This window comes from Gossypium arboreum, chromosome 5 (assembly GCF_025698485.1).
Source record: "Gossypium arboreum isolate Shixiya-1 chromosome 5, ASM2569848v2, whole genome shotgun sequence".
Classification (NCBI taxonomy): domain Eukaryota; kingdom Viridiplantae; phylum Streptophyta; class Magnoliopsida; order Malvales; family Malvaceae; genus Gossypium; species Gossypium arboreum.
Window position 1 is genome coordinate 20,381,413 of NC_069074.1, and position 13,606 is coordinate 20,395,018.

Here is a 13,606-nt window from a genome sequence, read left to right on the forward strand (position 1 = left end):
ATGTGTAAAATGGATTTAGCCGGACGGGTAATCCGAATTAGGGTCTGAATTTAGCTGGACTGGTAATTCAGATCCAAGCTCATTAGAGTAATTGTCGTTGCGAGATTTAGCTTTGACCGGTAATCCCGACAATACTCTATGAGTTTATATTGCGAGGATTTAGCTCGACCGGTAATCCCATTGCAAGGTTGAGGTTCATGAGTGTGCTCTCGAAATGGAAATGTGCACATGAATATGAATTGACGGACCGAATTGTACACTAAAAGTGTACCTCTGAAAATCCATTGAAATTCCGATAAATTCAACGGGATAAATATGAAAAATAATAAGGGAATGAAAATCATGGTATTGATGAGTACATCAATCATGGTATATATATATATTATTGATACATGGAAATTATTATACTAACTTGAATGTTGAGTTTGTGCATGTTAGGGTAATAATGCATTGAATGGATATATGAATGTTTATTATATTGTATTGAAAATATTAGGTAAGTATAATTCTTGTTACATGAGCTTACTAAGCACAAAGTGCTTACCCCGTTTCCTTTTTCCCTGTTTTGTAGTGTTAAGAGCTCGGAGGTCGGATTTGGTCGGAGACACATCACACTGTCAACCTCAGGATTTCGGTATATAAAGAAACTTTATTTTGGAAATCAATGGCATGTATAAGCTAACAAAGTAAATGTTAACGTGAAATGAATGTAAAGTTAGCCATTAGTATGGTTAACAAACCTGGTTATAGATATGTGATGACATTATTTTATATAAATGCATGAATCTATCATGAAAATATGTTGAATTGATTTGGTTGATGTGGATTGGTCTCGATTTAATATTACAGGGAAGGTTAGATATTTATAAAAGGGCTATATTGAATATAAAAAAAAAAAATTAATTCGTAAACTCCGGTAATGCCTCGTACCCTATTCCGGCAATGAATACGGGTAGGGGTATTACAACATACCTGTCCAAAATATCCATTTCATATCACTTACCAATACGTCTCTTTACATCTCGAAATTTTCCTCCATTTGAGTAGAACTTTACCCGTTGAACACATCGGAATATAATTCGGATACATGGATAACTTGCACATAAGTGCCACATATTCAATCAAGCAATCATGTAACCCGCCCATAAGCGAACTCGGACTCAACTCAACGAGCTCGGGCGTTCGCATCCATAAGTGAACTCGGACTCAACTCAACGAGTTCGGATGCCTAGTTACATCTCACGAACTCGGACTCAACTCAACGAGTTCGGACATTCGCATCCATAAGTGAACTCGGACTCAACTCAACGAGTTCGGATGCTCAACCATCCTAGTGACATGTCACTTGTATCCTAATCTATTCCTAAGGTTCAAACGGGCTTTTCCTCGAACACTTATCCTTGCCGTCTTCCGTAGAATGCGAAATCAATACTCAGTAATAATTATATTTAACAAGTAGTTCACATAATTTACATATTATTTGAAATTAACCACAAAGCATACATTTCATAATAAAATTCAGCATAACACATAATTAATATCAATAACTTAAAAATAACAATTATGCTACATTATTTACACATGAACTTACCTTGGTACCAAAATACAAAGATTTTGCAATTTAGTCCACAATCTTTTCTTTTCCTCGATTGAGGTCGATTCCACGTCTTTCTTGATCTAAAATAACACATTTAGCTTATTTAATACTCACATTATCAAATTAATCCTTAACTCAAATTTTGGCAAAATTACAATTTTACCCTAAACTTTTGCATATTTACATTTTGCCCCTAGGCTCGGGATTAAACTTTATTCCTTATTCTTATGTTTTACAACATGCTGATCACTTTTCTCTTCTATGGCAACATCAAATTCTCACTCTAACATGTACTTGTGACTATTAGGTATTTTTACCGATTAAGCCCTTTTACTTGTTTTTGCTTAAAATCGAGTAGTACAAGTTGTCTAACATAATTTAAAACTTCATATTCTATCATAAAACATCAAAATACACAAATTTCACCTATGGGTATTTTTCCAAATATAAACCCTAGGTTAAATTATTGCTAACATAAGCTTTATCAAGTTAGGGATCTCAAAACGTAAAATCATTAAAAGCGGGCTTGGAATCACTTACTATGGAGCTTGGAAGCTTGAAACAAACCCTAGCTATGGGGAACCCTTGAAATTTCGGCCTAATGAAGAAGATGGACAAAAATTGGCTTTTAATTTTGTTTTTAATTAATTTTAATAACTAAATGACCAAAATACCCTTACTACTAAACTTTCCAAAAATTCCTTCCATGTCCTAATTTTGTCCATGAACTTAAAATTGGTCAAATTGCTATTTAAGACCTCCTCATTAATATTCCAAAACAATTTCATACTAAAAACTTCTAGAATGCAAGTTTTGCAACTTATTCGATTTAGTCCCTACTTTCAATTTAAGCACTTTAGGCATAGAATTTCATCACGAAATTTTCACACAATCATGCAATCATATCATAAACATCAAAATCATTGTAAAATAATTATTTCTATCTCGGATTTGTGGTCACGAAACCACTATTCCGATTAAGCCCTAATTTAGGATATTACATAACACATCAAATATTTTTCTCTTCAATTAATGAAAATGAAAATAAAATGTATAATAATCATGAATATATTCAAGAAATTAAAATTAATTCCAAAATTTAGAAGCAAAAATCTAAAATAGTTTTTAGATCATTATAAAGTTCAATTTTTCAAAAGAAATCTTTAAAGAAAAATTTTAAAATTCTGTATTTTTAAAAAAATTAAAAATATTTTTACATTATTTAATATTAATTAAAGTTACATTTTAGAATTTTTGAATTTTTACTCATGAACTAATAATTCTTTAACCCTGTAAGCAGTTATACTTTTTACTCACATTCTAATAATATAAAAAAATTAAATTACTGCGTTTATTTTGATAATAATTAAATTACTTTTTCACTTTATACAACAACCTCCTAAATATCTATTTTTTTTTAAAAAAGGTGATGTTGGATTTTGATGAAGAATATTTCAAGAATAAAATTAATGATGCGTCACGCTAGTATAAAACACCACTATTAAACTTCATCTTAAAAAGGAAAATTAAACCTTACTACTTTTATGAAATGATTCCAAATTTTAATTGATTTACTTTAAAATAAAAATAAAAATCTTAAAGTTAAGTCAACTATGTTCTCCTATGGGGACCAAACTACTTAGATCTTTACTGGATCTGTCTTGATGCATTGGAAGGAAGGTATACATTTATTCTATGCTACTAAGTATTTAGTTTGCGAAAATTGTTTGGCTACCGAGAAAATCAAGGAAAGATTCCCCAAAATTAAAGAAAATAAAAAACCCCACGAGAATCAACTGTCTTTTCTTAATTTCTCCATTTCTTTTCAGTTTTCCCATTGATTTTTTTTATTTTATTTTGTTTTTTTCCTGACATCCCAGAAAATGGAATCCACGTCTTGTTGTGGTGTATGATAGTATCACTTAAAGTAACACTATGTTAAATATATCTAACATTAAGATATGTGGTATGTCAGAATCGAAGATTAAACTCTAAGGACATCTTAATTCACAGCTTTTTGTCTTTATATTTTGTTATGTTACGGCAAATTTTGCAGAGTTTTTACAATATTAAATAATTAAAAATAAAAATTGTGATGAGAAAGTATCAAAATTTCCATAGAAACCCTGAATTTATTCAGGGATTCAAGCGGGTTTATAATTTTATATAAATTCTAAATTCAGAATACATTGTAATATAATTATTGTAAGTGATATATTTAAAGTGAAAAGAGTTAGGGGGCTTTAAAATTCAACATAATGTCACAGATTCGTTGCATCTTTTTGAAGAACCATCATTAATCCAAAGCTTCAACCAACATTACCACTAAAAAAAACCTTAATCATTTCACTGATTCCTTTTAATTTAATTGTATGTCTTACTTATGTTTGAGGCATGTAATACTGTTTTGAGTGCTAGAAATGTGTATTTTTCTTGCATCTCATTACTTCAACTTTACTCTTTTCTCTTAATTTTGTTGGACCTCAAATTTGAAACCAACAATTTTCTTTAACTTTTTTTTTTTTCTTTTTCTGATACATTCCTTGTTATCATTTGTATACACTCACAAGTTGTAAAAGTGATGATAAAAATAGAGTTAAAACTTGTAATATTATGAAATTTTATGGAAGAGGCCTTTCTCAAGTGTGGGGCTTGGCGTTGGATACCTGAGTAAGGGCTTCTATCTCTTTATTGAATGTGATTTTTTGTCTCTTCATGTGTTTTAGGATGGAGAGTTCATCTAGTTTGCTTCGTCTGCTGCGAGATTCAATGTTTCGTATTGAGTTTTCAATTCGGAAGCTGGCGTGACTCTAGCGGCTTTGGATTCCTAAAACACCCTTATTTTTAACTTTGTTTGATTACTATGATTCTACTTTACATTTATTTGTTGTTTTCGTTTATGAGACATTTTTCTTGATTTAAAATAGCATTGACGTTAGAGTATAAAATATGGTGCACCATACATAAAAACTTCTGTCATGACTATAGAGTAGCTCATAAGTTCATCATTACTTAGAAAGAGTGAAGAAAGTAAAATTCTTTTTGAGGTGGAAATTAAGTTTTATAATTTTATGATAATAAAATATAATTAAAATTTTATTTTAAGGAGTTGGAGCCTTGCTAGCCCTCCTTAGCTCCACCTCACTTTAAGAATGACAATTTATTTAAAAATTAATTCATATATGCTTTGAACTAAAAATAAATTAATAAATGGGGTGCTCTTCACTAGCCACAAAAAATCCATAATGGATAACATCAACATTTTAAGGAAGATGATGCTGCATCAGGGATGGTTTAACGAGGACAATGGGACATTAAAATGGGTAGTCAAATATTTGGGCAGCCCTAAACTTTCAGGGTTTTTTTCGAAGAATAACTTTTAAGTACTTGTATCTGTCATCAGTTACTTTATTTTTTGACACAATAAGATATTTTCTATGTTCATTTTATAATTTATAAAAATTTCTTTTTTAACAATATCATCTTCAATTAAGTTATTACTATTAATCTACCTCTCAACGTTAAAAGCTCAACCATGATTATAAAATGGTTTAAAATTTCTAAAAAAAAAAATTCCACATATTCGTAATTACAATTTAAAATATTCTCCTAATTTAAGAAATTAAAACGTTTAGTAAAGAGTTTATTCAACTTTGAAACATGTAAAAAGATGAAGGTACTACTTCATAAACATGTGATTGATTGATGAGAGAAAGTACAACCTAAAAGAAAACCAAATGACAAAGAATTGCAAATATAATATAATTTCTATAAATGGATTTTATTTTATTTTTCAACTGCAGACTTTATAAAAGAAAAAAATATTGGATAATTTCAATTATTTGTTCAATTCTTTCATGAGTGGTGTACCTTATTGAATTATTGATAAATAAATGTTTGAAACTTTAGAAGTGTGGGATATATAATTAAGATTAAAAATACTAAAATTATATTTTTTTGCCATGATAAGAAAAAGGGGAAGAATGTTGCAACATTTGTAGTGAAATTAAGATGTGAGAAATTAGCCGAAAACAATAATAGTGAAAAACCCTAATTTGGTTTAGGTAAAATTGACATAGAAAGTTTGATAATGATTAAAAATTACCTAACAAATGAGAAAAGAAAAAAAGGAGAATGGGGAAAGAAGATTAGGTCCAAAGACTTTAAGAACGACAAATGATGCCAACCTCATCAAACACCCAAAAAAGAAAAGAATGTAAGTTGTTATTTGTTTTTGTGGATTTGATTAATTGATGACTCATGTTTATGGTTTATTATAAAAATAATTAATATTTAATACATTCACATCTAAATTATATAAATTCAGAAATACATATATTGTTAAGTAATTATAAATTTATAATAAATGTTTTTTTAAATTTCATATTTTTTATTTACCTTTTACAAAGCTTTTATTCATTCACTTTGTAATTAACTAAATTATGTTTGAATGAATAAAAAAAATAGAAAAAGGAAAGCAAAAGATATATTTTTCATTTAAATGGTTAAAATTAGTAAAAGGGAAAAATATAAATTTAATAATCATTGTTTAGTTATATAAATGAAAAGAAAAGAAATAATTGAATATATTAATTTTTTTACATCTTAAAATTATGTTTAATTTAAACAAATATTTAAATAAAGTTTTATTTTGTTTTGTTTTTATTAACTCAATTCGTATAGAATTGATATATGTACAATGTTTTAAATATCTTAAAAATATTAAATTAAAATTTTTATTAGTTTATATTTTATTTAAATAAAATTTAAAATTCCATACACATTACATTCTTACCATATCATATTGGTTTGTAGAATTTTACAAAGTAATAATGTTGAGATAATTTTTATATTTGAATAAAAGAGATTCAGTTCTTCTATTAAAAATAATGAGTTCACATGTAATTTTGGTATTTTTATTATTAATTAGTATATTAATTTTATAATTTATATAAAATAAATAAATATGGTTGTTCGCTAGACAACAAGAAAGGGGAAGACAGCGGGAAGGGGGGGATTGCCGGCAGGTGATGAACACGCGGGTATGGAGCACGTGGAGGGGAAAAAGAAATGACTCTGCCACGTACGAGCTGTCAGCCTTTGCCTCTCCATCCAGCAGTCCCCCCCCTCCCCTCTTAGAAGCTTAGGTAACTTTGAGACAACTGTTGGGTCTTGCAATTCCACCGTGTTTTTTCCATTTTCAAAACCGGAGCTAGAGCCATAGAGACATAAATTGTAAGGGATTATATCAAAATAGGTCCTTACATTTTTCTGATAATTACAAAATAGCCTTTTTCTTTTCTTTATTCCCTATTTAATTCTACAATGTCAAGGCTCTTGATTTATATTAATTTGAATACTATTTATCAATAAAAATACCCAAAATTGTATCTCCTACAAAAATTTCATTCAAAATTGAAATAAACTTGAAAAAAGTAAAAGGGAGTAATTTATGAATAAAATAAAATTTCAAGGGTTTTCATCAGAAAAAAGCCAAAAAAAATTTACAAGGTGACAAAGGAAGAACTATTTACCTACCAGTAGTTTACTGCTGTCGAAAATCCAATAATTATTTTAATGGGGGGGAAAAAAAACAAAGAAAGAGATAAAAAAGACAGAAGCTTGTAAGAAAAAAAAATCCAAAATAATGGAGGATAAGTGTGGAGAGCCATTGGATATTGCAGATGAAAGAGAGAGAAAGGGGCATGAGAATCCCATTGCTCAGAAGAAAGAGAGAAAACACCCAAAAAGAAAATCTTTAAAATAATAGTATTATTTCAATTACTGGTTTCCTTTACATTGAATCCAAGTTTCCTTGATCTAAGAAGCTCAAATCTCAATCTCATCTCTCACCCCAAAGAAGAAAAAGAAGAAGAAGAAGGAGGATTGTCTTTTGACTTCGTAAAGCCGCGCGTGTTGTACAAAGTCGCCTTATTTGTCTTCCTTTCGTTGTTTGTCGTGTGAGACAACAGGACGGGGCAAATGTCTGAGGACGACGAGAGGCAGCAATATCCGCCGCCGGATCTTGAGTTCGCTTCCAACAAGGCGCGGAACTGTAACTCCACGGGATCTGGCTCGGGTCACCCGGAGTTCCAGTCGACGTACCCGGACCAGGTTCTGGAGAACGTGTTGGAGAACGTGCTCCACTTCCTGACCTCGAGGAGGGACCGGAACGCTGCTTCATTGGTTTGCAAGTCATGGTATCGGGTCGAGGCACTGACTCGATCCGAGCTGTTCATCGGGAACTGCTACGCGGTTTCGCCGGGTCGGGCCACGGCCAGGTTCACCCGGGTGAAGGCTCTTCACCTGAAAGGAAAACCCAGGTTCGCGGACTTTAACCTGATGCCGCCCGATTGGGGAGCGCACTTCAATCCCTGGGCGCTGGCGATGGCCAAGGCTTACCCTTGGCTGGAAAAAGTTCATCTAAAGCGCATGTCCGTCACGGACGATGATCTGGCAACACTTGCCGAGTTGTTTTTAGGGTTTAAGGAACTTGTTCTCGTTTGCTGCGATGGGTTTGGAACTAGTGGCCTTGGTATTTTCGTTAACAAGTGCAGGTATTTTTCTTCATTATTTTTGCTGTTAATAGTGTTCATTATTTACTAATAACCTGCTGATTGGAACTATTTATGGTGTTAAGAGTAATGTTTGTTAGCTTATATAATATGGGATTGAGAAAAAAAAATTGTTGCTGTATTGAGATTTTTGTTTGATCTGATTGGTTGTGTTTATAGATTGAATGTTTTTAGATCTGTTTATGGTTTTCCTTGATCTGGGTATGAACCGGGGTTTGAAAATGTTTTGAGTTTATGTAATGTGTTGTGATAATCAATGAATAAAAGGAGAGTTTGAGGATGGATATCTAGATGATAGATATATTTCTATAATTGCAGACAGCTTAAGGTGCTTGATCTGATTGAATCCGAGGTTTCAGATGATGAGACGGATTGGATTTCTTGTTTTCCCGAGGGTGAATCAAATCTCGAGTCCTTGATATTTGATTGTGTGGAATGCCATATAAATTTCGAGGCGTTGGAAAGGCTGGTGGCTAGGTCTCCTTCACTTAAGAAGCTTAAATTAAATCGTTATGTTTCAATTGGGCAGTTATATCGCCTGATGGTTCGAGCACCACAGCTCACACACCTTGGGACAGGGTCCTTTAGCCCATCGGATATTGTAGGGCAAGGTGATCAGGAACCAGATTATGTAGCCGCTTTTGCTGCCTGCAGATCCTTAGTTTGTCTCTCTGGGTTTAGGGAAATAATTCCAGATTATCTGCCTGCAATATACCCTGTTTGCGCAAATCTGACATCTCTGAATTTCAGCTATGCTAACATTACTGCCGAACAGCTTAAGCCAATTATAAGCAAGTGCCACAAGCTCCAGACTTTCTGGGTATGTAATCGATAGTTTGTTCTATAAGCTCTTTGAAGAAATTAGGTCTTTGAAGTTTACCTTAGCTTTCATTATGCAGGTTCTTGATTCAATTTGTGATGAAGGACTCCAAGCAGTCGCTGCAACATGCAAGGACTTACGCGAGCTTCGTGTTTTCCCTGTTGATCCTCGGGAGGATAGTGATGGCCCAGTTTCTGAAGTGGGACTCCAAGCTATATCTGAGGGTTGTCGGAAATTGCAATCTATTCTGTACTTTTGCCAGCGGATGACTAATGCAGCCGTCATAGCAATGTCCAAGAACTGTCCAGATCTTGTTGTTTTTCGGCTATGCATAATGGGGCGCCACAGGGCTGATCCTGTGACCGGTGAACCCATGGATGATGGGTTTGGAGCCATAGTTATGAATTGTAAGAAGCTCACTCGCCTTGCCGTATCTGGTTTACTGACAGACAAAGCTTTTGGCTACATTGGTCGACATGGGAAATTGGTACGCACCTTGTCAGTGGCTTTTGCTGGAGATAGTGACATGGCGCTGAAATATGTGCTCGAGGGCTGCCCACAGTTGCAGAAGCTTGAGATTAGAGATAGCCCATTTGGGGATGCAGCTCTGCGTTCTGGTTTGCATCACTACTACAACATGAGGTTCCTTTGGATGTCGTCATGCAGGCTAACGCGCCATGGTTGCCAGGAGATTGCTCGTGCTATGCCTCGCCTGGTAGTTGAAGTGATTAGGTCTGCTGATGAGGAGGAGATGGATGATGTTGTTGGAACATTATACATGTATCGGTCTCTTGAAGGACCAAGAACTGATGCACCAAAATTCGTCACCATCTTGTAGGTAAATGTGGTGCAGGAAGCTGTTTCAATTGTTCTCATGATAGATACAAAGCAAGTTTTAAACTGTTTCACGGGGAATATTGATACGGCAGGCATCTTTTAAATAGCTCCCGTGTTAAAGTTCCAGCAATCCAAACCAAGCAAAAGTTGAGTAAATAACTTGTGCTTCAGGCTTGGGCTGTTATTTTGGCATTGAAATCAGATGCCCCCTGTGATGGAGATGGTTCATTTTTGCATGGGTTCTTTTGAAGGACTTTGGATGAGGGGACTAGTGCAGGAAAAGGGATGTCGTTGTAAGTTATCGGACCATTAGATGTTCTAGCGGCACTCATTTAAATTTTATGTTTCCTTTTTTGTTTTCGTATTCATTTGATCATAATTGAAGGGAGGTGGGGGGTAATCGAACTATACGGAGGGGCAATGATACATGTTTTTCGGGGCCAAATAGCTTTTAACCTTTGATGTAGAGATCAGACGGTTGTCAATGAATCAGAGTTTTAAAGGAGAGATGAAGACGGATGGATCTATTTTTCCATGCTTGCAGATTAACAAGCATTTATCCACTCTGTAAAACATAGTCTGCTGTAATTTAAGCTTATAGGCTAAAGCTTTAGTGAAAGACCTAAAATCCCAGGCTTGCACTTCTCTTTTCTTTCTTTTTCACCTTGTTTCAGATTTGTTGTGGCAGCACCTGACTGTTGAATTTATTATATTGTTGTGGTTAGCAATGTGGAAAGGGTATTATGTATGGACCATAAACTTCAGCTAGACTCTGTTTTTTTTTCTTTTCGTTTTATTTATTATAATATAATCCCTACTTCTCTCCCTCCTGAATGTGGAATGATTAAATGACAGGAAGGTCCATTAATTATGTGTGGAAAGTGTTGTATAAGTACACATAGCAGGTCCCTCTCCACTATGTGGGGTTCCATGTTCCATCCACAAGAAATCCCATTTCTTAAGAAAAGGATTGATGGATGTAATGGTGGATGGTGGATGGTCATTATAGTTTCTCACTCCCCATTGGAGGCTGTGAAGTTTGGTCTAAACCCTTTGAAGTTCATTGAAAATTTTACCAATGAGGCTCCAATGGAGAGATACACTGGTTGTGTGTGCTTTCTTCTTAACTTTTGCATTATAGATTTTGGTATATCGAAAGTGGGACCGATGGTGTTATTGATGATTTGTTCACACCCCCTTTGATTTGCATTCTAAGCCAGCCATTGCCTTCTCTCTCTTATAATTAGGATGGAAACTCTTATCTGTTTTTGTTTGTTGGTATTCGCCATGGCAGCGAGGATGGTGAATAAAAGCAAAGCTTATCATCGATGTGGGATCTGACTGTGCGAATTGAATTTAAGTAATGGGAACCAAAGCCTTGGCTGATTGGCTCTGTTTCAATGAAAAATGGTAGCCTGAATCACCATTTCCATGGTAGCCTCTGCTTTTTCTTTTGCTCTTTGATTTGATCATATGCCTTTACACTTTGGCCTTTTTTTTTTTTATGAGCAACTATCACCCTGTCTTCAAAAAAAAAAAAAAACAGTGATAATGATCTCATATTTAGGTCCAAGATTTTGCCAAACTCAGCTAATTTCATAAACTGCCCCATTTTGATGGACCTATTTCTTCTACTGGAACATATCTTATCTAATCCCATCATTTCATTTTGATAGATTTTCCTTTCAATTAATTGAATGAATGGCCTTAATTTATAAAAACTGCTTCTTTCCCTGTTTTTGCTATGGTTTCCACATGCTCATGCTATCCCACATTATAATACTAATACTGCTGCATGCTTACCACCAAACTGATAGCAACAAAAAAGAAAAAAATAATGCTTTGCTTTCTCTGTATATAAATAGTACAAACAATTAAATTAGACCCCAAATTCCAAAATTCTTGTTTTCATATAGAAAATGAAGAAGAAGAAGAAGAAGAAGAAAAAAAAAAAAGAGTAAGTCAAGTAAAGCTCCTTTTTGGAGTGACAAAAAGTAAGGGTGCTTTGAACAGATTGGTGGTGGGATACCCAGCACCAGATGAATTCAATATTAATATATGCATTTAAAAAACTTATTATTACTACTTTTAAAATATAATAAAAAATGAGTGGATAAATGCAAGACCGTGACACAAGCGAAAACCCAGTTGGTGGGGTTTAAGCTAAGCGCATTCATGGCTGAACTAAGCACCATCAGCTCAACCACTAAAGTATGCTTTCTCTCTCTCTACTGCTGCACCACTTTTACTAAAATATCTTCCATCCCCCACCTTTTTTTATTTTTAAATTTTTTGTTTTGATTATTAATAAATATATTTGAAGTACAAAATCCCTTTTTAAATTGCACTATTTCCAGGATTGATCTTTGCTTTTTCCCATGGCCCCCAACTTGGAAGTGAACACTGAACAGTAAACACACATCCCACTTGTTTATTTCTTCACAAAATTTGTTCTTTAATTAAGGCTTAAGGATATTGTAATAATAATAAAGCAACATGTTTTTCTTTAACTTGAAATGTGTATGGTGTACATAAAAACACATAGGGACATTGAGTTTTTTGTCAGAGATAAAAGCAAAGCTTATGACATTAACATACATAGTCTTATTTATTTCACTTCCTACGTTATTCAGCATTTTATGGGACAATATATTCTTATTTATGATTATGAGACTGTGAGGATCATTTGTATCTTCTGTTTAAGCCTTAAGAAAGAGCAGGAGATTTTTTTTTTTTTTAAAGAAGAAAGAAATATAGATAAGAAATATTTGAGAATAGCTGGATATGAAATGTCAAAGATTTAGCAGTTCCAAAAATTCGATTCGAAATTTCCCATCTCTATCTTTGAATCAATCTTTCAATATACTGTTACTGTTTGACAAAAACATGCACTCAACTCTCAACTCAACTCAAGCACTCCACCTCTTATTCCGTCTTTTATGGATCCAAAACACTAAGAGAAATGTGCCCACCCTTTCTTTTGTTTACGACAATACAAATATGCTTATGCATTTAGCTTTTACTGTATATGCCATGTTAATGAAAATATTCATCAAAGGAAGTAATGTTAATGCCAAAAAATGGGGTGAGGGTGGGGGACATTTTAGATCAGCTGGTATTTGTTACTGCTAAATGCACCCTTTGCTTCATCCCTTGTCCTTACGGTTTTTCTTGCAAGCCATGAATCCTTATGATGTTTTATTGCTCTATTATGGTTTTACTATAAGATTATAACAGAGTCTTGTATAGTTAAGTTTAAATGAAGGGGGGTGGGGACTGTAAGTGTTGGAAAACAACCTTAAAAAAAAGAAAGAAAGAAGCGAGAGTCGTTAATTCTAGCTTTACCTATGCCTGAAAATGTATTTATCATGTAAGTTTGAATTAATTTTGACCTCAGAGTTTGAATGGATAGGAAATATCCGGACTATTCAATTCAGTGCATATGTTGGTATTATGAAAGCATATTTTAATGATTCTTTTCCTCCATTTCTTTCTATTTCATGGTAGTAATGGGGAAAAGTTGTGCATTCCATCTGGTTGGTGTTGGCTAAATGCAAAAGAAAACATGAAGTTGATCTTGATAATCAACTCTTTGATGAGTTCAAGTTCAATTCTGTAGTTTAGTCCTTTATAGTTGACAAAAAGATATTCCTTTGTTATTCTTAGTGAGTGCGGGAGTCTTAGTTTACGGCAGCAAATGAGCATGATTAAAATGTTCAAGCATGGGGTGCAGAATAACATGGGAAACTGGACAAGATCCTCACGAACGATGGTCCA

General features: G+C 33.6%; 1 protein-coding gene and 1 long non-coding RNA gene across 2 annotated transcripts; one reads left to right on the top strand and one right to left on the bottom strand.

The window, feature by feature from the left end:
- Positions 1–1,459: 1,459 nt before the first annotated feature.
- Positions 1,460–2,215, bottom strand: LOC128292998 (uncharacterized). Its single transcript, XR_008283009.1, has 2 exons — positions 2,138–2,215; positions 1,460–1,677 (listed from the first exon to the last, which is right to left on the bottom strand). It is a non-coding gene; the product is annotated as an uncharacterized LOC128292998 (long non-coding RNA).
- Positions 2,216–7,123: 4,908 nt separating this feature from the next.
- LOC108453714 (transport inhibitor response 1-like protein) lies at positions 7,124–10,597 on the top strand. The gene is made up of 3 exons (XM_017751984.2): positions 7,124–8,154; positions 8,491–8,992; positions 9,072–10,597. The coding sequence occupies exons 1-3, from the start codon at positions 7,580–7,582 to the stop codon at positions 9,828–9,830; spliced, it is 1,836 nt and encodes a 611-aa protein (XP_017607473.1). The 5' UTR covers positions 7,124–7,579; the 3' UTR covers positions 9,831–10,597.
- The last annotated feature ends 3,009 nt before the right edge of the window (positions 10,598–13,606 follow it).

Coding starts and splice junctions, on each gene's coding strand:
- LOC108453714 (XM_017751984.2), top strand. CDS start 7,580: ATGTCTGAGGACGACGAGAGGCAGCAATATCCGCCGCCGGATCTTGAG. Junction 8,155..8,490: donor ATTTTCGTTAACAAGTGCAG/GTATTTTTCTTC, acceptor CTATAATTGCAG/ACAGCTTAAGGTGCTTGATC. Junction 8,993..9,071: donor ACAAGCTCCAGACTTTCTGG/GTATGTAATCGA, acceptor TTCATTATGCAG/GTTCTTGATTCAATTTGTGA.